The 23,444-nt window shown below is 41.4% G+C and overlaps 1 protein-coding gene across 1 annotated transcript; it reads left to right on the forward strand.

Moving 5' to 3' along the window:
• Positions 1-1,380: 1,380 nt before the first annotated feature.
• On the forward strand, positions 1,381-23,058 carry AKR1A1 (aldo-keto reductase family 1 member A1). Its single transcript, XM_058842936.1, has 9 exons — positions 1,381-2,472; positions 4,710-4,805; positions 10,789-10,908; positions 12,633-12,784; positions 14,842-15,037; positions 15,621-15,820; positions 16,856-16,928; positions 17,853-17,939; positions 21,521-23,058. The coding sequence occupies exons 2-9, from the start codon at positions 4,716-4,718 to the stop codon at positions 21,584-21,586; spliced, it is 984 nt and encodes a 327-aa protein (XP_058698919.1). The 5' UTR covers positions 1,381-2,472; positions 4,710-4,715; the 3' UTR covers positions 21,587-23,058.
• Positions 23,059-23,444: the final 386 nt, after the last annotated feature.

The following is a 23,444-nucleotide window of genomic DNA, read 5'->3' on the forward strand; positions in this document are numbered from 1 at the left end:
CTTGTTCAGTGAGCACCTGGGTTTCTGTAGCCTTTCTCAATCTTTAGATGCAAGATGCTACTTAGATTAAAACAATTATGTTTTCTATGGAAAGAAAGGGCATGTCTACCCCCACAGGTGGTGTAAGGATGGAGTTCTCTCCCCACCTCACTTCTCCACACAGCAGCATGTCGTGTTCTGCTAAAATAGCTGCCAGACAGGATCAGCTTGTACCTGATTAGCATGGAGCATCAGAGCCCAGTGCAGGCCTCTCTGTACCCATCCACACAGACAGGGATACAATAAGTACTTCATCCATCAACAACGAGGAGCTGGCAGGCCCTGCAGTGCCAGAACACTGTAACTACCCAAACTGGGAGCCAAGCTATCTTTCACATCCATCATTTTGATCACAGTATCTCCCATGTATCTTGGTTGGGAATGGGCCCCTGATGTGAAAACCCAACACCCTCTGCTGTGTGTAAAAAGAAAGGCAAAGAAAGTGGACCTGTTTCAGAATATTACCACACATTTGGGTTTCCATGCATTTGAGAATGGTTTTGTGTAAGAGTATCAAAGATTTCCAGAGTAAGATAAACTTAGTTGGAATAGTAATGGATTTGGCAACACTGGCATGCCTCTGGAGCACACAGCAGAGGTGGTCCCTGCATACCCTCAAAAGCCTTGGGACACCCCCACACATTCCCTGTGGAGTTCATCACTACACGTGCCAAAAGCCCACTGAGTTCTGAATATATCAAACCTCCTACAAACATATGGTACCACCAGAGGCACAGTCAGAGTTAAACCCTGGCCATGTGGGGACAATTTAATTTAATGTATGCAGAAAGTCAGCTGACAGTCAACAACTGACAAGTTCCATGGGGCATTTATGCACAAGCAGCTGGTGCACAATCATTTTAATGAAAACAACTGCATGTCATTAAATATACAATGCACATATTAGCTTTCCTTGTTTGAATCAAGTGAAGATGAAGACTGTATTCCTAGGTCAATAGCCTTATATTACATCTTCTCTGCATATATATATATTTATTAATTAGCAAGCTATTACTGTATGTTTGGATAACCATTGCCTTTTGATAACAAAATGTTTTTGTCTTCCTTACTTTTTCTCTTTTACTCCCTATTACATAACTGGAGGCTGAGGTTTGTTAAAGTTTTCCTATGTGAGCTTTATAATTCAAGCATCTCCTTTTGCTTGAAGATTGTGGATTTTCAAATGGATTTGTAATTGGCAGGGTCTTCATAAAAATAAGTCAAACTCAGCAGTGATTCCTCCCCCTTTCTTTCATTTCCTGCTTCCTGTTACTTATAATTGTTGTCCTGTCCTTGCACTTTTTTTCCACTTTATTTTGTAAAAATAAGCTGTGCAACAGAAAAATCTGGTGCATGCCCAAGAGATTAATTGACCTTTGTGCCTTTAAACCTCCTGAGCAGTTCAAGTCAGAACAGCAAAGAGAGATTGCAGCAGATTTATCTTTCTGGAAATAAGTAACAGGCTCTTCAAAGCCCCACCAGAGGTATCTAGTGCCTTATTTCTCATCTAATCTTACTCTAAGTTCTGAATGTTTATAAATTGCTTGTAAAGATGGAAGCCTGGAGTAAAAGTCAAAACCGATTATCTGTTTTTAGGTGTGTTTAAGACTGGGTGCACAGTGGATTCTCTATTCCAGGCCAAAGTCTGCTCCAGCAGAAGGCTTTGACTTACCAGCAGCAGGGCTGTCCCTGCCCAGCAGTGGAAGCACTCAGCGGAACGAGCCTGCTTTAATCTCACTGCGACCCCGAGCAAACAAGGAAATTAATTCCTGGACATCTGGAAGGAGAGGAGCCCCAGCATTCTCGGAAAGTGACACTTTTTTATGCACCTCAGAGCGCAAAAGCTGAAGCAAAAAAAGACTGTAATCGACCTTTCACTTTCCCTGGATTCCTGTTATTTAGGAAATTTATTTGTAAATAAAACTGGGTATATTCGGTCTTCCTACAAGTAGAAACGGCTTCGAGAGGCCACGACAAACAGCAGTCGGGGAGATGCAAACGCTTCTTGTGGAATTGATGTGCCGGGGTCTTTTGTCGCTTTCCCCCATGTGTGGTGCATCCCATGGCATTTATCACTTCACCGCTCGACGGGAGCGGCCAGGCTGGGCTGCCTGAGCCTCCCGACGGGAACCGGGCCGGGACGGCACGAAAGATCAGCGGGGCAAACGCGGTGAGGGAGCCCGATGAGTAACAGAGGATCGGTGCCGGGGAGCCCGATGAGTTCCGGGGGCAGAGCCGTGAGTGCAGCCCAGCCCCGCTGAACCCTCACTGCTGGACTTTCACATTTGAACCCGCCGGGCACCCGCGCTGCCCCGGCCCGCTCCCGGCGGAAGCGGAAGGGCCGGGCAGTAGCGGCGGCCGCCTCAGTGACGGGAGCAGGCTCGGGAGCGGGAGCAGCCCCGGTGACGGCAGCGGCAGCAGTCGGTAGCGGCGGTGAGTGCAGGAGCTCTGCGGGGCTGCGGGCCCGCCTTATCGCCCCTCCGCCGCCCCCGCGGGCCCGCCCTGCGCTGCCCCGATAAGGGGCAGGTGGGCGCACTCAGCGCCTCAGGAGGAGCCAAAATGTAGAAGGGTTGCTACCCCTGAGCTGTGTGGCAGAAACTGTTCAGTTACAGCGATTTGAGTATTGCCAATACATGCCTATTTGCATATCTATACATATTAATGGTATGCGTAACTGTGGTTGTTTTATTGTTGGAAGACTCCTTGCTCTAGGTTAAAAATGAGCTGTAGCTATGGATTGATGAACCGGGGTAGTTTGCATTACTCTGGTTATTGCTGCATCCTCCCAGCCTTACACCGTCTTTGAATTACTCTGAGCTTTAATTCCTTTATGTGAATGTGGTAGTAGGTTGGTGATGTTAAGCCATAACCATATCTTACTTGTCTAGAATTAGCTTGTTTTTATGTTTGTTTTTATGTCTGTACTTCCAAGAAGAGGCTTCCAGCTCTTTTATGAACTGAATAATTATGGCTAGCATCATAAATGTGTTTCTCCTAAATCCCCTATTTTAGGGAAGAATTTGAGTGGAAAGTATTAATTAACTTTTTTTCCCAGTGTCTGCTATTCTGATGTATTCCATTTTTCTAGAGGCTATGTCTCTGCAGTATTAATATACAAAGTTACATGAAGCAAGATGGTTCTTAAAAATGTGCTGATGCTAGTTATTGATTAAATGTGTACCTTGTCTTCTGAGCTGAACTCTTACCTTTAAGATGATTGCATAACATGGTTGTGTAAAGCATACAGTTGGTATCTTATTTGCATTATAGGCCAAAGTGAATAAAAAAACATTAAGTTTTTAGTTGTGTTGCATGATGCAAGATGTCCTTCTGTCCTTCTAAAGAAGATTTAGGCAACTAAATTCAGTAAACAGCACCCACTTGCATGTAGCTGGCTGCAAAATCGCTGTGCAAGCTTGGAGTAGAAGAGAATACTGTTGGCACCATCATCCTGCCCTCTCTGACCTCCTACCCCAATAAAACAGATGTACACCTGCAGTTTGGTTCACCAGTGGTTGTCTTCAGCACCAATAGCTGGACTTCGTGCAAATCCAGGACTGTTAGTTGAGTGTAATGATTGTCTTGCACCAGGAGGTGCTAGCCCATTGCAATCCTGATAAGAAAGGCACTCAGACTCTAAGGTATCATCTCAAATGATGTTTTTTAGAGCTAACCCTTTAAAGAAAGAAGAGAATGTTGATAATTGTGCATCTCTTCAGGTGCTGGGAGCCACAGCTTGTGCAGCATTGAACAGATCTCGCACAGCACGGTGTGCAGACCCTGTCCATAGCAGGGGTTACTCTGTTTTGGTCATTTGAACTGCTAGGGATTCTTTTACAAGCAAACACCTCTATTCATCACTTCCACTGCCAAACAGAAAGGATGCTTGCAGGAGAACTTCCTGCTTTTTTATATAATGGCAAGGACACATAGGTGGCATAACTGCAGGTACAAAGTGCAAGCTACCTGCAGACTCCTGTTACGGGTCACTGCTGAGCTGATCCTGCAGCTTGTGCATCCCACAGCACAAGACAAGCCTGAACCTACTCAGGTTAACTGTTACAGGGATCCCCATCTCCTTTGTGTACAAGGGCCTTCAGGTCAGGATCACTCCAACTGCTCTTGTATGTCTCTCTGAAAAACAAGTGTGTTGTTTGGTGTCTGCTGTTAAATCTAGAAAAGTTTGGCTTGAGAAGCAAAGCAAGAAATTGAAAGCATAGACTTGGTGTGAACACATCCATGAGCTGGAACCTAATTATGTGAGGAAAATTACAACACTGAGAAGACATACCTATTTTGGGATAGTATGTTATGTGGATGCTGAACTCTGAAAACATCCATTCCTCCTATGTTGTCAGATATTCAACTAACATTGCATTCTTCCACTCTTGATTATTTTTGTTGTTTTTTTTTTTTTAAACAAATAGCATCAATGATTTTGATGTATCAGATCTTGGGAAGTAACTAAAATCAGCTAGCCAGCTTCGGAGCTCATCCTGAATGCAGTTTCTTTTAACCTGTTTGAGCAGAAACATAGGTTGTGAGGATGTTGGGACATGCTGTAAGCCCTTCCTTTGTTGATGAAAAAACTTTGCCATTGTGAGTAGGAAAGGTAAATTGTTGCAACTTAAAGAATTGCTGCAAAACTCTTTGTTCTTTTTATTCTCTAGGCAAAAATGCCTGCGACATGCGACTTCGTTACACTCCACACTGGGCAGAAGATGCCTCTCGTGGGACTGGGAACTTGGAAAAGTGACCGTGGCCAAGTAAGCAGGGAACAACAAGATATTGTGCTGTCAACTAGTATGTGTGTTTGTGCACTTTTTTTGAAGGTCCCAGATGTGAGGCCTCGAGCCTTTGCTTGAGCTGTTCTAGTCTTGAGTCCACTGAAGTTGAATGGATGTATGTGTGTATTTGCATGTCTAAGTCCTTAAGGCACAAAGCAGATCCTTCCAGAAAGGAAGATCCCTTCAGACTTGTTAACCCTGGCCTCCAGCAGTGGTGCTTTGGGACGTAAACCCAGAAGAAGACCAGTGAATGGTGTTTCTATAATATGGTGCCAGACTCTTCCACTGGCAAGTCCTCAGGCTGCCCGTCTGACCAGACACCCCTCTGGCTTTGGCTGATGACTCAGCAGAAAGCATTATTTTGGGAGGCAGAAACTTGAGTTCTTGTAATAAGTCCTGTTCCAGCAACCAGCCAATGGTTAGCAGGAAAACAAAGAACTTGCTTGGGTCAGCCTGCTTTTAGAATAAAACTACTCATGTATCATTAGACATTCACTCTGCTTCTGAATGCAGTGAATTGGCAAACACCACACTTGGAAACAATTCTGTGTGTTACTACAAACAGTCTGTTACTACAAACAGTCTGTGGGAAGGTTTGTGTGCTCCCTTGTGTGCCTGATATTGTAATGCTTCTCCCTTTTGTCTGTCTATTCATATCCCTTTCATTTAGTTAAAAGATACATTTTTTGGGGAAGAAATTGTATATACTTCCTCTGAAATGTAATGTGCACTGCTTGGTGGAGTTCCTAGGTGATATTCAAAGAATTGTGGAATCACAGAATGGTTTGTGTTGGAAGAGACCTTAAAGACCATCTAGTTCCAATTACACCCTTCCACTAGACCACATGTCTCAGAGGTCAATCCATCCTGGCCTTGAACATTTCCAGGGATAGGGCATCCACAGCTTCTCTGGATTATGCACACCACTGCATGTGCAGTAAATGGATGTCTCACTGCTAGTCTTGTGTGAGCTTTATGATGTGTTTTGGAGTATTGTGGATGACATTGTGCTCATGACTTAGAGGGAAAGTTAGAGCTCTTCTCAAGGCATGCTATTCTCTCGTGCCAGCTAGAGGAAAAGGTGGGAAACAAGCTGGGAAAATTAAATCTCTTCAGAGCCATTTCACTGTGGGTCTTCCTGTCCAAACAACTGTCAGGACAGTGGATCTGTTGGAAATAGAAGTTGTACTAATGTGGAAGCTGAGTTGGTGTGAGAGCTCAGTCAACCTCTTAAATGAGGAAGAGGGTGAATGTGCAGCTTTGCAACTTAAAATATCAAATGACAGCTGAATTAAGTTTGTTAACATGCACAAACTTAATGGATGAATTTCTGTGCAGTCAAAGCAGTTAAATATGCTTTGTCTACAGCAATTGTCTGAAACTAAACAAACAAAAAATGAATGTGTTGTTTATTCTGTTAACTAATTGTTCTGAGAAGTGTGTGGCCTTAGAAAGGAACTGGGACAGATCCTGTTTGTGCATAATTTAAACCTAATTCAGTTGGATTTTGCCATAATCAGCAGTGCTGCTGGCAGCTGAATCCCACACAGGATCCAGCCATCTTTTCTGGGTTTCCTTGGAAGTCATTGGGAGTCACTTATTTGGAATATCTGCTGTCTTTAAAGACTTCCTTGTAGAATATATTGAAGGCAAAATCTAGGAAGTGCAGTGAAAAGGGCCAGAGTTACAGAACCTGCTGGTATTCTTATGAAATGAATGAATGAATTTCTGCTTATCACTTTGAAAATTTGGGGGCATAGCAGCAATTTGGCAGTGTCCAGATGATTTACCCTTAAAAGGACATGATGTAGTTCAGGAATAATAACTGCTATTGTAAATTAAAGACTAGGGGCCAAAACCCCAGAGAAGCAGAAGAATTAGCATTGATTAAATTTGATTTAGCTGCTTCCCAACTAGAGGCTATTTATCAAAAGCTCTTTTGTTCAAGGGGTGCATTAGAAGCAAGTGTGGAAATTGATGGCTTTTAAATTATTTTGGGTAAATACTTTGCAGATTGTAATTCTTTCCCTTGCCAAATTTGAGTAATTTCTTTATTACTGCTGTTACTGTTCCTGATTGTAAACAAGTGTTGACCTTGTAGACAGATCTTAGCAGTCCAGTACAAAGGTGTTATTGCAGCCCTAGTTTCCTAGATACTAATAGAGGGAAAATAATTGAATCCAATTCCATGATGAAAGACTATAGGAAGTTATGGGATTTATACCGTACAAAATAATAGAATGTTTTGTGTTTTACATAATCAAATGGTAGAAGAGAAATTCGTTTTGCATGTTTCCTTAGGAATATGACAGAGGGCTGTTGAATGGAAGCTTGTGAGCATGAATGAGTTCAAAGAGAAATCCATTCAGACAGGAGCATCAGGTATATCAGTACTGTGGCTTTTTGATATTGCAGCTGGATTATCTATAATCCTTTAATGCTTTGTTCTCTTCTCTCAAGTGAGCCATGCTTTCAGCCTGGAGGATTGGTCCTCACCTGATGAGCAGCCTAACCTGCAGAGGCAGAGGCTGGTTCTGTGGGACAGGGAGACACAGGGCTTGTATTTCCGTGTGAAACTTTGGAAAAGCTGAAGAGAAGTGCACCTCAGAAAACCAGTCAGACAGGGTGTCTTGTGACATGATTGCAGCTTCGTGGAAGAATGTTTAGTTCTTGAAGTTTGTTAGACAATATAGGGAATCCTGGTTAGGGGCACAAAAAAAGTTCACTGCTGTTAAGGAAGGGACTTAAATTCAACATTTGAAGGATAAGAGGCAAACCCCTTTATTTTACGGGGCACCACCTTTTAAATTGGCATTACTTATCTGGTGGTGTGAGTTCCTTTTCAGTACATTTTAGTGCAATATTTAGAAATTGTGATATAGCAACACTTGGGTTCTGGTCATAGTGCATCTGAACATCACGTGCACTGATTATCTGTTTTTTCCCTACTTCCTGTTAGCAAAAGGACTGCTAAAATGTGCCAACTTTTCAGGAAGCAGCAGAGGCTGGTCAGAGCCTTCTTTCCCAGTAGTATTGAACTGTTAAGAGTGGAAATCTCTTCATAATGGCTTGGGGCTGTGCATGAGAGGCTCCTGGGTCACTTGAACTCTGTGTTGCCTAGAAGTATAAAGATGGCTTGTTATAGTTATTTAACCTTGTGAGAGGCAAATTGAAGAACTGGAAGTCTAGTAATGGATATTATAATTAATGGGAACTTAAAGAGGGTGTCTCTGAATTTGCACCTGCAGTTATGTGGTCAAGAGAGGTTTGAGAGGAGCTGTGCTGGCACTTTGAAAATGTGCAAAAAGCCCTCACAAAGTGCAAGTGCTGGACTTCATGTCTGTGAGGAATGGGATGTGCCATCAGGGCCATCTTTATGAGTCCTCTAAAAGACTTTGAGCATAAATATTTCAAAGCATTGGAATAGATTGCCTGTCACAAGAAGGGCTATGACAAATGTGTGTAAGAGTGGTCTGGATTTACTCTGCCCAGCTGTGGGCCTTGAGGATAGACTGGAAGATGTCTCAATATCCTTTCATACCTACTTTTAGTAAGATCTAACTTTATTTCTGTGGGGATGGATTGGTGAGTCACACTTGAGCTGTGTGACTCAACTTGCCTAATGCAAAGTAAATTCACCAATTGCTCCTTTCATAGCAATATTGACATGCTAAACTAAAGAATATATGGAAAGTTTGAAGGGTCCTTTGGCTATTTTTACTTCAAAACAACAAATACCCACAGGCATATGAATCTTCAACTGCTTCTGTTTTGTTTTTGTTCTCTGTCCCCTACCATTAAATGCATTTACCTTTCTGAAGTTAATCTCAGAAATACAAAACTTCCTGTTAAAAAAAGTACTTTTTTTAAACTTACATCTATGTTATTATCTTTTCCACTCAAAAAATGCCTTTTTTTTTTTTTTTTTTTTGCATGTTTCGTCGGGATTGTTTGCCTTTTGTGTGGAACGAGAGCTCTCAGTTCACATTGGAATGTCTTAGTAGGCTGGGAGTAGCTTACCCAAATACGGATTTTTTTTCCTCAGATCCAAACCTTATTTAAATTATCAGTCCAAATTCTTCAGTGCTAGAGATTTCTCAAAACATGCTGATAAAAAAATACAACCTCTTGTTGACTGCTTTGCAGAGACATGTCTGAAGTGCTTTATCTCTGTTTTTCTGTGAGTGGTGCCTACTTTCATTTATGGTAAACTTTGTGCCTCTTTCATTAAAAAAAGTATTAATCTGATACAGGAAATAGGGGATTCCAGACAAAGAACACTGCTGTTTACTGTCCCTCTCCACAAATACCACCTTTTTGGAGGACAGATACTGAGTCTTATAAGCCTTTACTATGTCTCAAGTGATTTCAGAATTACCCTGCCCTTGATTTTGTAGTGACCTGAGAAATGTCTTTGTTAGGTGAAACAAGGACTCTAAGTGCCATCCTGCTGGAGAAAAGGAGAGTTCACTGCTGTTACAGAAGTGCTTTGTCATCCTGGCTAAGGGAAACTCAGCTACACTCCAGTTTTCCTCTCAAAATGCCAAAGAATGTAGTCAGAATATCCTGTGTCTGCTTTTACTGTACTTCTTGACAAGAAAAACAAATTAATTCAGTAGGAGAGAGAGCTTACATTTGATTCCCCATTGCCTTTTTGTAGCATCTGAAAACAGGACTGTACACACCTTTGCTTGGTATTTCTAATTTTGTCTGCTTTAAATTTGAAAATGCTGGTACTTCGATTAAGTTGAAAGAAATCAATTTCTCTCTAGCCTTTGTGGACATATTTTTTAGTTTCATGAAAGACAGGTGTGACCTCACTTAACTTTTATTGCATCAAGCTTTATACACAGAGTAATAGTCTCCCACAGTCTTGAGAGACAAGTCAGTGAGGTGCAATGTACAGAAATCCCTGTGCAGATGGGGTATATTATTCTTTCTGTAGTACTTCAGAAGGACAGATGTAAGAGAATGTGTGCTAACTGTCCACTGGAAGTTAAATGAAACAGATTTTACTAAATGGACATCATCCTGATGGGAGATGATGATTACACTGACAACTGTTGTAATTATTCATTTGTGCACAATCATTTATAGAAAATCTTTATTCAAAAGCTCCTTGAGCCCTCACAAAGATGCCATTCTGTGTTTCCTTCTGGATTCTAGACTTGCTTCATATCTGATGCCCACATATGACAATGCTTGGTGCTTATGCTTCATTAGAGCTTTCAAAAGCAGATACAGATTTGAAGTAAAGTGCCTTGATTTCCAAAAAAACATTCTGGCTTTTGTGTGACAATATGGAGCAAGGGATGTGTAGCTGTTGGCAACACCTTCATTGTCAGCAATGTTGAAAGCAAAATGTAAAGTTGTGAGCATCATGAGGAGTATCCCAGCAGTATGACTTTCATGGTTGTGCAATCATGAGACGAGAAAGAAAAATGTTCCCTAAAAGAGCATTATCTTGGTAATTGTGAGTGGCTGAACCAAACCCAAACTGTGATGATTCTGGAGTTAGAAGTTACTTCCTCTTTACTGGGCAAGAGGAAGTATATTCCAGGTTTGACTGATGTTGATTTGTCACTTAGGTCAGAAAAGTTGTCTTCCTAAGCCATAACTTCTTTGAAAACTGCTTTTTATAGCTCACTTTATATTTAAGAGAAGTGTAACAACTATAGTGAAGAGTAGGGATTTGTTCTATCTGGTGCATTCTTGCATGCTGGCCCTGTGTGCATGATCTATTTTCTTGTTTCTTCTTGGAGTGTCTGCCAGCAGTTTGCTCTTCCCCCCTAAAGACTGTGCCACAGAGATTCCAGATCCTCCTGTTTGAATCTCATGACCTTATGCAGCTCTGTGTTTTTTTGGGGGGTGTTCCTCACTACGTCTCTCAGCGTTCTTTAACTTTTCCCCAGCACCATATCCCTTTTCAGTGACTGCATGGGCAGTGTGTTTCTGGTTGCAGGTGAAGGAGGCAGTGAAACATGCCCTCAGTGTGGGCTATCGCCACATCGACTGCGCAGCCGCCTACAGCAACGAAGCTGAGATTGGGGAGGCCTTCCAGGAATGTGTTGGGCCCAACAAGGTAAAAACACAGGAACTGCCCTGCTAACTGTGTGTTGTGCCACAACTCACAGTTGTCTCCTGTGAAGTTGAAATTTGTGGCTTTTCCTGCTGGTCTACCCCAGCTGTTTGCTATTTATCAGGAGAAGGCATGAAACAGGGCTTTCTCTCCTCTTAGAACCCTCCTGGCCGTCATGCAGAGGAAAGATTGTCAGGGATATTTGGATGTAAGCTACAGAAAATGCCTTTGGGGGTGGTGGTGTTGGTTTTTTTCCTGTTCCCCTCACGAAGTATCCCAATTTGGAGACTTTGGGGTTCCCACAGTCAGTAGTTATAATGTTAAATATTTGTCATGATTTATATGAAAAGTTACCCTGACTTTCCAGTCTAGCCTGCAATGGGGGATAGCCACAGCAAATTTAGTTTTTTTGTTATTGATAAAATATCAACTGTAGCTTGTTTTTTTGGTTATAGATAAAATAGTGAATAAATGTGGTGAATTTTAATTTTTTTTTAAAACAGTGATTGCCTGTGAGAGGTTCATAAATGTGACTTCATAGTCTGCACCTGAGAGTTTGAGGCCTAAGTATAATGTAATGTGACAGGCATTCCTATGTATGAGCTGAGGTGTAATCTTAAATTTATTCCCTGAAGGGACCAAAAGGATAACCTGTACAGTCTCACAGCCCTTGGAAAGGAAGTTTTTGTGTCTTTGTTTTCCTGCTGCTCTTGCTTTGGCTTTAGGGCAGTCTCTTTGTTATGTGATGTGCTTGAGAGAGGCTGTTTTCAGCTTGCCCCAGGGATTCCTCCCTTCTGGATGTGATAACAAAGGGAAGCATTTTGTTCAGTCCATATTAGCTAGCTAGCTTGGAACTAGAATTTGAATCAAAGTTCTTTTTAAAAGAATTTTTAAATATCTTCCTTTTAAACACAACATCCTTTTGTGAAACACAGAAATAATTGAATGGCTGGAAGAGAGAAACTAAGGAATTAATAATTCCAAATTCTTCAAAATGGACTTGAGTGAAGTTTTGTCAGACATGAGACAGGGAGAAGCATCCTTTCTGATGGAATTCTCTGCTTCAGTTTGCCCAATGTGCTCTCCTTTTTGTATTTTACACTTTCTAGTTAACCAGTTGTCCACTGTTTTCTTTCTGGTCCTTACCCCTCCAACATCAGGGTACAGGGCTCAGTTCTTACTGTGTTCATTCCACAGCCTAGAAACTCAAATGCAGAGGTTTGGGGAATCTTCTGATTATTTTCCCACGCACTTTTCACAAGAAGCAATCTTGGTTTATAGCATGTGATAAATCTGATGAGTAAAGTAAGTTAGCTGGTTGGGCTTGGAATATGTGAATTGTTAAATGGAAATTTCAAAATTTGCATATGAATAAGCTGAGTAATCTTTCTTTTGGCCATATCACACTTAGGCTTTAACCCTTGAATTGGAAGTTTTGGAAGAGTGTGTATGTGGAAAGGATTTTTTTGTTTTTCAAAACTTCTAATTGCTAAAGTATTTGATATACTTTTAGACTGGCCACTGTGTGTATTTCTCTGGCTCTTCTCCATCCAGTATATTTTTGAAAGGTTTAATTTGTAGGTTTCATGTGTTACCTGTTTAAAAAAAAACAACAACATAACAAACCACAAAACTTCAGTTGTTCTTTGTTTTAAAACTAATTGGGGGATTGTTGCAATTCTCTTTCTGAACTTGCTCCAGTACATTATGCTCTTCCTTTCTTGAAGGTTATTAAAAGGGAGGATCTGTTTGTAACATCAAAGCTCTGGAATACCAAGCACCACCCAGAAGATGTAGAGCCAGCACTGAGAAAAACACTTGGAGATATGAAACTGGATTACCTGGACCTGTACCTCATGCACTGGCCTCATGCCTTTGAGTAAGTTCTAGATGGAAAGAGCTCAGAAGGCAGAAACACCAGTTTTACATAAGTGGCTCATGTTATATCCTGAGGATGTCCTTTCTGAGCTGTGAATTTCTTCCTGTTTATGCTGCCTGCAAGGTGTTTTTTGGTGTTTAAAGTTTAAAACAGTCTAGTGTCTTCATCTAGGCATTGGAGAAGTGTAGCAGTTGTTCTTGGTTCTGCCATTGGCCTACATGGTACTGTGAGGAAATACCAGAACTGCTTTGTGCCTTAGTTGTACTGATCTGTAAAATGGGAATTGATTCATAAAGACAACTTAATAACTACTTTTCACTTGTAGTTATTAGCTGTACTGGAGTGGACAAGCACATGCAGTATCATGGTGGTATGAGGAGGAAGTGAATTGACTTCTTATGACACAGTTTCTATGATTTGAGGAAATAAGGTTTTCCAGTTAAGTGCACTTACCCTACAAGCCCATGAGAAGCACAGTTCCATACTCTATTTCCTTGCAGATGTGGAAGTAGTTGTTTTCCCACCCAACTACAATCAGCAAAAAGGCAGGAGGAATAAATCTCCTTGCCAGATGTTTGCATGGAGTCTTCACTCAAGCCCTTTCAGTTTAAGGGGCCCCTGTTCTGCAAATCTGAGAATATTTTTTCTCCTTCTAGTCAAATCAAGTGAATTTTACAAATGCCATACACTAATGGTAAGATGAAAGATGCTCAAAGTATAAATATATTCCTCAGCATAACAGAATGAGGAAGTGTTTTTAACTAGAACTGGTCTGGAGGAAGAGCTGTTAAAAATTCCCCCTGTTGTGCAATGGGTTTGCTTTTCATTTGCTTGAAAAACCCACCCCATCAAACATTGCTTTGATGACATGTAACACAAATAATAATGTATATTTAAATACCACTAATATTTAAATTTAGGTTATATTGGGACACTGTTGACAAAACTGACAGTCCAACAAGGAGTTTCATTCCTTTTCTCATTGGAAACAGTATACTCTGCAGTTTTCCATTATCTCTACTTAACTGTTTTAATGCATGTTCATTTATAATGCCTGTTGCTTTGGGAGGTGAAGCTAAGGAATGTTATTTACAGAGAAATTAAAACAGATTTCCAGATGAAACTCACAGTGCCTTTAGGTCTTGAAAATTACTCTCACTTAATACAGTACTCTTGACATATGAGGCTGCTTTTCTCACTTGGGAACTCATAAAGCTTTCAGAGTTATTTTTGGTTCTAGATTTATCAGTGACATGAAGAACCCTCTCCCCTTGTCCCCAGGTACTGCCATTTCTCACACCATTCACTGCTCAGCTAGAGCAGTGTAAGAGTCTCAGTGCTGAGCTAGCAGAGTCCTGTGGTGATTACAGAGCAGTGCTCTTCCAGGGGGATTGCTGGTACCCTTCCCAGCATGGACTACTGCTCAGAGACCAGTCATAGCCCTTTGGCTGTGAGGGTGTCACCTGGCACAGCTGGGTACTTCGTGCCTGTTTGGGTGGGCTTTTTTTAATGTGCTGGTATGACTAACTGGAAGAAAACACACACAACCTCTAAGCAACATGTACATGTTAAGACTTCTGGGAGAATCTGTGCTTGTATTGAGTAGTGACACAGCTACAGAATCCAGAGGGAGTGGGAAGGCCAGTTTTCTTTGAATACATTTTCTCCTAGATAGCTCTTAAACCCCGATCCCTTTGGTAGCAGCTCCAAGCCGCTCTTTGAGTTGCTGCTCCCTAAATCAGCTGTTTTATTGGGATCAAAGTGTGCAAAGAGCTGCTGCTGTGTGTGCATTGGTTTATCAGCTCTGTGCAGTGGCTGCTGTATAGGCAAGTACTTCCAAGTGCTGTGTTACAGTTTTACGTAGGAAAGACGATCTTGTGTAATAACTGCTTATAGGTTAAGTCACGTAAGGGAACTGAACAGATTCATTCAGTTTGTACTCTGCCTTTCAGACCATGTAGAAACTTTTAAGACTACTTTGAGGAAGGTTTTTTTACGTGAAGAACTAACATAAATAATTTGGTGTGTGTACTTACACTTTACCTTTGATGCTGTAGACGAGGGGACAATCTCTTCCCAAAGAATCCTGATAACACAATGCGTTATGACTACATTGATTACAAGGATACCTGGAAGGCTATGGAGAAACTGGTGGGAAAAGGTCTTGTGAAAGCCATTGGGCTGTCAAACTTCAACAGTCGTCAGATTGATGATGTACTAAGTGTGGCTACTGTGAAGCCAGCTGTGCTCCAGGTAAAGTGGATAGAGACAAATACCTTTCCTGTTTGTCCATAAGAGTGAAGACTTTGCAAACCAATGCCATGTGTTTAGCACAAGAGGTGCAGCTTCTTATTTGCAGTGAAGAATATAGCCAGCTCTGCAGGAGCAGGCACACAGAGGCTGTCTTTCTAGGCAGTTTAGAAAGGAGGCCTACATCCATGTTCTGTGGGCATTTCTACCTGATGAACAGGTTTGTGGAAGAGTTCCATGTGATGAACAATTAGTCTGTAAAAAGGAAAGACTGAGGGAATAATTTGAATCCCTACTGCACAGAAGTTCCTTGCTTGTTGGATGATCTGTTTGGTACCAAGGGAAAGTCCAGCATCAAGCTTTGGTGATCTCTTCTTTGTTTCCTATAAGCTTAGCCTACCAGACACTTTCTCCTGGTAGTGACTTGAGTTACTAAGGTTAACTTAAACCTTATCCTCATAAGGTTTTCTGGAATCTGGAATGAACTCCTGTGATATGTTTGGTTCTTTTGTGCTTGACTTCCTGTTTGTTTCATTGTATGTTGATACCTGTTCTTGTAGCCACTCACTGTGGGTCATTTTAATAGGTGGAATGCCATCCTTACCTAGCTCAAAACGAGCTGATTGCTCACTGCCAGAAACGAGGACTGGTGGTCACTGCCTATAGTCCCCTTGGCTCTCCAGATCGCATGTGGAAACACCCAGATGAGCCTGTGCTGCTAGAGGAACCTGGGGTCAAAAAAATTGCAGAAAAATACAGCAAGTCACCTGCACAGATCGTCCTCAGGTACAGAATTGTGAGAGGTGGTGTTTGGGACCCAGCCTTCAGTCAAGCAAAACATACAAGCTAGAAGGAATCCACTTAAAGTGTGTCACGGAGGGGTTAAAATCACAAGGAGTGCCAAAAGCAAACCCCTCTTGGTGCTTGTTTTACAAAGCTGGTAAAATTGGTCCTGCATTAGGGCAGGTAGACTAGATCAGAGGGTTCCATTCAGGACCTGGATCCATGTCTGAGATAGTTCACATGGACTGTTGCCATGTCTGGGACAGTACCTTTTCTGCTGGGAAATAGCAGTAGGAGAAGTAAGGCAGCAGTGTACCCACCTCTGAGCGCTGCCTGCTGAATTTGCATGTGGCCAGTTCCTTGAAGCCTCTAGTGCTTGCTGCTACACTCAGATGGGCTCCCAGGAAGAGGGGCTGAGGAGAAGACTTACCTCCTTTGCACTGAAGAACTATTTGCTGTTTTGTTTTTACATAGCCAGGTACTGGATTTTAGGAAACAAGGTGACTGAGTGTGATCAACACCTTGTAAACTAAAATTTGATTTCTGTCCTCATTTTTCTTGACTGGCTTTGTACCCATCAGTGCCACTACCAGAGTCTTGGGCAGCAGCAGGTTACTCAGAGAGCTGAATATGTTGTCTTGAAAATGTTCAAGACTTTGTGCTCAAGCCACTAGACAGGCACTTCAGGGATCTGGGTTTTTATCTAGTTTCTGAGTAGTTGTCAGGTTAGAACTTGATTGAAATGCCTAAGTATGTTTTTCTGACTGTTTCCTGGGTTTTTAGCTTAAAACACTTGAAACCTGGGTGCTTGTTCCAAGGCATGAATATCTTCCCCTCTCTGATTAATTCAGTTGTTACTGTCTTGCTTGAGCTTGGACACACCAGGTCTTAATACAATACAGGGCTGTGTGACTCCTGTGGAGATTTTTATTTCACAGAAGTGGCATCTCTGCTGCCACAGATTATTACTCAGCCAAAATAAATGCTTATTGTTCTTGAACTGCATGCACAGACAAAGTCTCTCACCTCTTCTTGCAGATGGCAAGTGCAGCGTAAAGTGGTTGTCATTCCCAAGAGCGTCACTCCTGCTCGCATTCAGCAGAATCTCCAGGTAAGCTGAAATGGAGGAGTTTCAGAAATGCCCTTTTCACATGAGTAATTGCTATACTGTCCTACAGCAGGCAGAGCAGCAAGCTGAGGCACTTGGTTCATACTTGTTCATCAACGCATGCACACGCTGGGGAGGGAGGGTAAAGATACTTTTTGAAAACAAAGGATGAGTTTTAAGCAGTTTGGTGTGAGTGCGTGCAATGTGCACATGCACAGTCTTGTTATCACAAGGTAAAGAATGTACTTCATAGAGGTCTAGATGAAAAATATGTACTTAAATTTTTTTGAGACACGAATTTATTTAGATAGGGTGTCTTCTAATTGTGCTCAGTGATTCTTGTTTATGAGTAATAGTTGCTCTATCCTGCAAGTGAGGGCTGGTGGCTACTGCTCCAGCAAACTGCAATTCTAATGATGCTGAAGGAGTAAATGCAGTTCACTTCTGCACAGAAGTAGAGACTTTAGAAATTATTTGAAAACCCAGACTTTAAGTAATATTGAGGGATGTTTCTGAACCAGTTCCTTGGAACATTTTTCCTAAAAATCTTGGTTTTATGTAAGGAGTTATTTCTGTAACTGTTACTCCCATTAATCTGAATTCTAGCATGTAGTGTGCTGCTAGAAATCTCAAGAAATTCCCATAAATTCTGCAGTTGCTCAAGGTTTAAATCCACATGGAAACAGAATATTTATTGAATAGGCAGTACTTACTGTGAGAAACAGTCCCATGACTTTCTATCTTAGTGACAGAGCACTATGCAATACCAAAGTAAGCTTAGAGCTGGCAGATTTGTGAACAGCTCAGACTTTAAGCCTTTGCTTTGGTGTTTGTTAAGAGTTTAACTGCAATTTCATATTTATGAGCAGAAAACAAACTGATGGCAACCTATGGTTATTGAGTAAAGCCTCTGGCTTTTGTTCTTAGGTGTTTGACTTCAGCCTTACAGAAGAGGAGATGAGCCACATTGGAAGCCTGAATAAAAACTGGCGTTATATTGTGCCAATGATTACGGTAAATTTCTTGAGTTTCTAATAGTTTTCATTATGTGCATATGGCTACTACCATTTCGGATTTTTACAGTTTTATTTCTTTAATGTTCCCATCAGAACTACTTATTCATAAGAACACTGCATCTTCTTCATCTATCTAAAATGAAAGAATTTTTCAAAAGCTGGGTACAGAAAAGGCAGCTTGTTGAAAACTTTTGTCTTCTGTTTTGGACATGGGTGTCTCTCTCTTGAGTTCTCATTACTGACTCCTATGGGTCTTTAAGACAGAGTCCCATCTTCAAATCTTGCCAAACTCCTGCTGATTTATTCTTCTCAAGTCCAAGCAGGTTAAGCTCCATGGCATTCCTCCAGAAGTACTCCTTGTGCCAGCTGTCCACGTTGTACCATAAACCTCTGAGATCAGTGAAGACTCAGGGTGCTGCTGCTTCTCCACATCCATTGTGGAAGTCACATCAGGGAATTTGTCCCCTCCCCTCTGCTGCATGTCCCCCTTTTCAGAATCTGTTGTAATGACCTTCTTCCAGTGTAAGGAGTTTGGATTAGGCTGTTCTGTTCTTCTTCCCAAATCCATTAGCTGCAGCGTCCTTTAGCATGATTAACTTACTGTGTCACACGAATCTTTACCTCATATGCTAGCAAATGCCAGTTTGTTTTTAGAGAAGCCACTACCTTGTGAGTGTTGTCCTCTTGGTCTTTCTTTTATTACATTAAAGGACCTAAACTTGTTCCTTTTCCCTCATTGCAAAGAAGAGAATCAATGCCTTGTTATCTCCTGTCTTTATAGTGTTTCTCATTTCTTCTTGTCCTTCTTCCAACTTCACAACAGAAAGCTGTTGCCATTCCCTGGTGCATCACTGACCAGGATATGACAACTCTGACAAGTTGCTGTAGTTGTGCTATAATGAATCTGAAGTGATTTATCCCTTCTCTGCCATACACTGTACAGATACAGGAAACCTCAGCAAATTTGGGAGCTGTGAAGCATAGCCTGGCCTCTTCAGTGCTTTGTAAATTATCCTTCAGTAGTGGCTGCTGGCTATAGGAATTCCTTGGGGAAAGCTTTTCTCCAGTATTTATCATTGTGAGTTTTTTGAATGCTTGAGAGTATATCAGTGACCAGCCCAAGTTAGAAAAGAGAAGCTGTGAATGTGTGGGGAATGAGTCCCATATCAAGGGTAGATATGTGTAACAGCTTTCACTGTTTGTCATGCTTCCATGAGCCTCAAGGCCACCCTTTTAACTGTGTGTATATAAGTGTGCATAAATATAAACCCCCACATCCCTGCAGCCAGAATTCTCTGTTTTTATGGATCAGGAGTCCATATACCAAACAACAGCTTTGCTGATCTGTGTGAATGGGGGTAGTGACAAGCACACCTGCAGATGACAATATGTTTCTTTCAAGTGTTTTACTACTCATGCTGCAAAGTTGTTTTGTTAATGAAACTGCAAAATACATTAAAATGTAGCCTGGCTTGAATGAGCCAGGGATAATTCATGTGCTTTTTGTTACCTGGGAGACCTGATCAGATCACAGGGATTCACAAAGGAGAGATGAAATACAGTTCAAAGTGGCAGCCCATCCAGCTTGAGAAAGGGTGAATGTGATGCAGCTGGGCTTCAAAGATATTGCCGTATTGTCAGATAATAAGACAGGAAGAAGCAAGATGAGTAGAGCTAAAACACAGCTCTGTAGCTCTAAGATCTCTAATGGAACCTTTTGTCTCCTGCCCATCCCTTCTGGGCTTATTGGAAAGAATTTTCATCAACTGTGAATTAAAATTCCTGTCTAACCTTTCATGCCTATCCACTATGAATCTGACTTTAAAAAGTGTGTGATATAGCAGTGACATGAGAGCTCCTATCATAACTGATGAGGCAGTTCTTGGCTTTACTTCATTGACCTATAGCTACAAGTTCTTAAAATTGTGCCACTCTTCCTCTGAGGAGCCTGAGGGGAGGCTATTACATTGCATGCAGACAATTAAAGTTGCTCTATACTTCTAACTGTTCATTATCTGGATAGAGTTTGGAAGTTACCCTGCATCAATCTGAAATCCAAACTTTAGTAAACTGTTTTCATGTATCACCATATCATTGGCCAAGGAATATACTTAAGTGAAACTTAAACGACTGTCAGGCCAGGAGAGGAGGAATGTAGTGAGCACATCATGATCTCTTTTTAAGAGTTAGCTACTGCTGACCTGCAGGTGTGTTCATTGCTGATGTTATCCCCCCCTTCTCTCAAATTCCTGGAGTAGACTGGAATCAGTGATGTGAAACATTGCTTCTGGCAGCTGCTGTCTTGGCCTGCTGTGAATAAGAATGCTTGCCTGTTCTGTGTGGACAAATATGCAGGGGGACAGAACTGGGGGGAGAAAGTGGAGAATATGAATTCTAGGAACGTGGGGAAGCTGTTGTCTTTCAAGAGAACTGGAGGAAACCTGAAGCTACTGTGACACTTCTGTTTTAAGGACTGCCTTCAGCTGACAGCTTCATTTCAGGTCTATTTTAATTGAAGCATTAGTCAAATATTACACTGTAACATCATTTTGCACTCTGCAATGCCCCCAGGTGACTCATTTCATTTAAACAGCTCATTGCAGGAATTCCAGTTGCTTTGAAATGCAGGTTTTATATTCAAAGCCAATGGGGAACTTGCTAGTGGATACTTGGTTTGCAAGTCCCTGTGATTCCCTCTGTGCCCATAACATTTTGAGTGCTAGCTACCATCACTTTTATACATATAAAAATCAAAGATATCTCTATTATAACTTTTATTGAGGCATTAGGTGTTTAACTTAAGTTTTGGCTGGAAGATGCTTGCCTTACATGTGGGGAGGTGTGTGCTCTGGGCCAGTGCTGCACCCAGACTTCCCCAAACATTACAGATGAGGGTTTACCTCAGCTACAGGGATGTTGGGGGTGTTGCAATAGACTTGGTGCAACAGAAATGCAAGTTGTCCCTCTGAATGCTTTGAGGTGGGATGTAAGATATAAGAACTGAGACTTCTGCATGGCCATGTCTGGTTTTGGGCCAGCCTGAGCCTCTGGTTATCTGTGAATATTGGTTTCAGTGCTCCCATTTTACAACTGGAGAAGCTAGTCTTCTGTGGAAATGATCCTAAAAGGAGTTTAGTGACACTATTAATGCCTCAGTATATGACCCTGAACAAGCCTCTCAATGTGTTTCATCCATCTCTAAAATTGGCAGCCCAGCAATTCTCTTATCATGGAAACATGGACAAAAGCTCCAACTCCAATAAAGTGTTTCAAAGTGTGCATGTTACAGCACTTACTCAGTAATAGCTACAAGGCACAAGGCTTTTAACTATCCTTGGTCTAATTTGAGTCTCTGCAGCTTGAGAGACTCTTACTCAAGGTTACACAAGTCTGTCTTTTCTTTCAAGAAAGGCTAAGAGGAGTTGGGAGTAGAGGGAAGAGCTCTTGTTTAAACTGAAAAATGTACTTCCAGGTGCTTGGGATACAAAGGTTTAGAAATCTAAATCATGGAGAACTAAAAACTGCGAGTAAGAATGGATTTTATCTTTCTGACTTGAGTGTGTCTTGTTTATTTCACAGGTGGATGGAAAGCTAGTAGCCAGAGATGCTGGACACCCCCACTACCCCTTCAATGACCCCTATTAACCATTGGAAAATAAGGTGTTAAAGTAATGATCCCGGGCGTGCCCTTCCACAATGTAATTGTTGCCACGATTTGTCAAAAGCACTGTCCAAATTGAAACCTTCCTTCCCAAGTAGGTTTTCCTACAATGTATTACTTCTAATCGACCTCCTGCCTGGAGATCCTGTAGCTTCCGTGCCAAAGTTTGTGGATTTCTTACGACTGCAAGCTGGCTCCTGGAGGCATCAGATCTTTTGAAGATTTGATAAAGAGTGATGGAGTCTAAGTCAAGTTCCAAATGCATCATTGTCAGACTAGGACATTACTTTGGGTAACTACTTTGGTCACTACTGTGAAATGGTTTTGAAAACTTCAGTTACTACCAGGATGAGGGAAAAAAATAAGAAGGATGAAGGCATGAAAGTTTTTTAAGACTAAAAAATTTCTCAGCCATCAACTTTGATATCTTTATTAATAATTTTTTACACAGGGAATAAAGTGACATGTGCTACAGTTGCACTATGTCCATAAACCATTTATTAAAAGCCAAGTAATCAGTCATGCCCAGTGCTTTTATCCACTTCATAGTACTTTTGGGACCTAGAGTTCTCAATTTTCTTTTAATTTGGCTGTAGATTTGAGCAGAATAAAAGCAGACCCTGGAGCAGGCCTTCAGGGCAATCCTCTCTTTTACTTGTCACAGTGCTGGATTTCAGCTCTGACAGCAGCTCTGATCCTATCACAAAAGCCACAAGAACTTTTTTTAGCAAATCTTGCAGAAAAACATCCTGCTTTTCCTGTGAAGCTGTCCAGTGTTTCTTTACCAAAGATGTCCATTTTGAGTTATGGAAGGTCACAAAATTAGTTCCTAATTGTACAGTAAGACTAAAGACCTTTCAGAGCTCTCGATGTTTTAATGTTGCATTTTTGGCTGCTGCCAAAAAATGTCTTTGGTTGATGCTTAAGAGAGCTGCTCCTGTCTCCTGCTGTACCACTGACCTGCTGGTAACTTGGGGTGAGTCATTTGCCTTTTGTGCCTGTTTTCCTACTTGCCATGTCTCTGTGTTCCCCTGGCAGGGTCTAATTTGCTGAGTGCTGATGCACCCTTGGACTGGAACTCCAGCTGTAAGCACAGTTTTCTTTTGTTTCAGTCTTCTAATGAATTGGCTGGTCATCTGAGCACAAAGGGCACAAGGTGTTGTTAGTACCTACCTGTGCTCTGGTGGTGACACTTTCTGTGGCCTTAGAAACATCAACACTTTATTTTGGTCTTCTCTACCTGTTAAATAGGATTTTTTTTCCCCATAGTAGTAGAAGTAACTAGAAAAAGAGTCTTGTGTATCAAATAGTTCAAAAGTTTAAGAATTGGACACTTTAATTTGAATAACCTCATTTGCAATAGGCCTATAGCAGATTTATGTATTCATTTTGAGTGTAAAGCCTTCTCAGGTAATTCCTGCCCTGGGCCTCACAGTGTGCAGCTGAACTGCAAAAAGACCAGTGACACCCATTTATCACTCCTTGTAAACCACAGGCAAAATTTCAGGAACTTTTGTTCCTTCATAAGATGTTTCCTAATTCCTGATGAATTTGCCTCAGTGGAGGAAGCCATTGCACCTCATTTAGGATTCTTTACTAGACTGGACATTTTCTCCTAAGGAAAATAAAAATTCCTGTTCGTTTTTTTAATTGTTCTAATCAAACACTTTGAATATTGTTCTTGTTGCAATCATTAGGCAAGCAATTATACTTTCAAGGCACTCTGGAGACTGCAGTCACCCTGCCAAGGACAGTGGCTTTTCTTGCTTGTTTCACTTGCATGTTTGCTTGTTTAAATAAATTCTGTACTCATTGTATGACTTTGACCCCTGCTCTTTTCTC

This window comes from Poecile atricapillus, chromosome 7 (assembly GCF_030490865.1).
Source record: "Poecile atricapillus isolate bPoeAtr1 chromosome 7, bPoeAtr1.hap1, whole genome shotgun sequence".
Lineage (NCBI taxonomy): Eukaryota > Metazoa > Chordata > Aves > Passeriformes > Paridae > Poecile > Poecile atricapillus.

Bases quoted from the DNA above. Each gene is read 5' to 3' on its own strand.
- AKR1A1 (XM_058842936.1), top strand. From the start codon at position 4,716: ATGCCTGCGACATGCGACTTCGTTACACTCCACACTGGGCAGAAGATG. The intron at 4,806-10,788 runs GTAAGCAGGGAA...TTCTGGTTGCAG, and splicing joins GGAAAAGTGACCGTGGCCAA to GTGAAGGAGGCAGTGAAACA. The intron at 12,785-14,841 runs GTAAGTTCTAGA...TTGATGCTGTAG, and splicing joins CACTGGCCTCATGCCTTTGA to ACGAGGGGACAATCTCTTCC.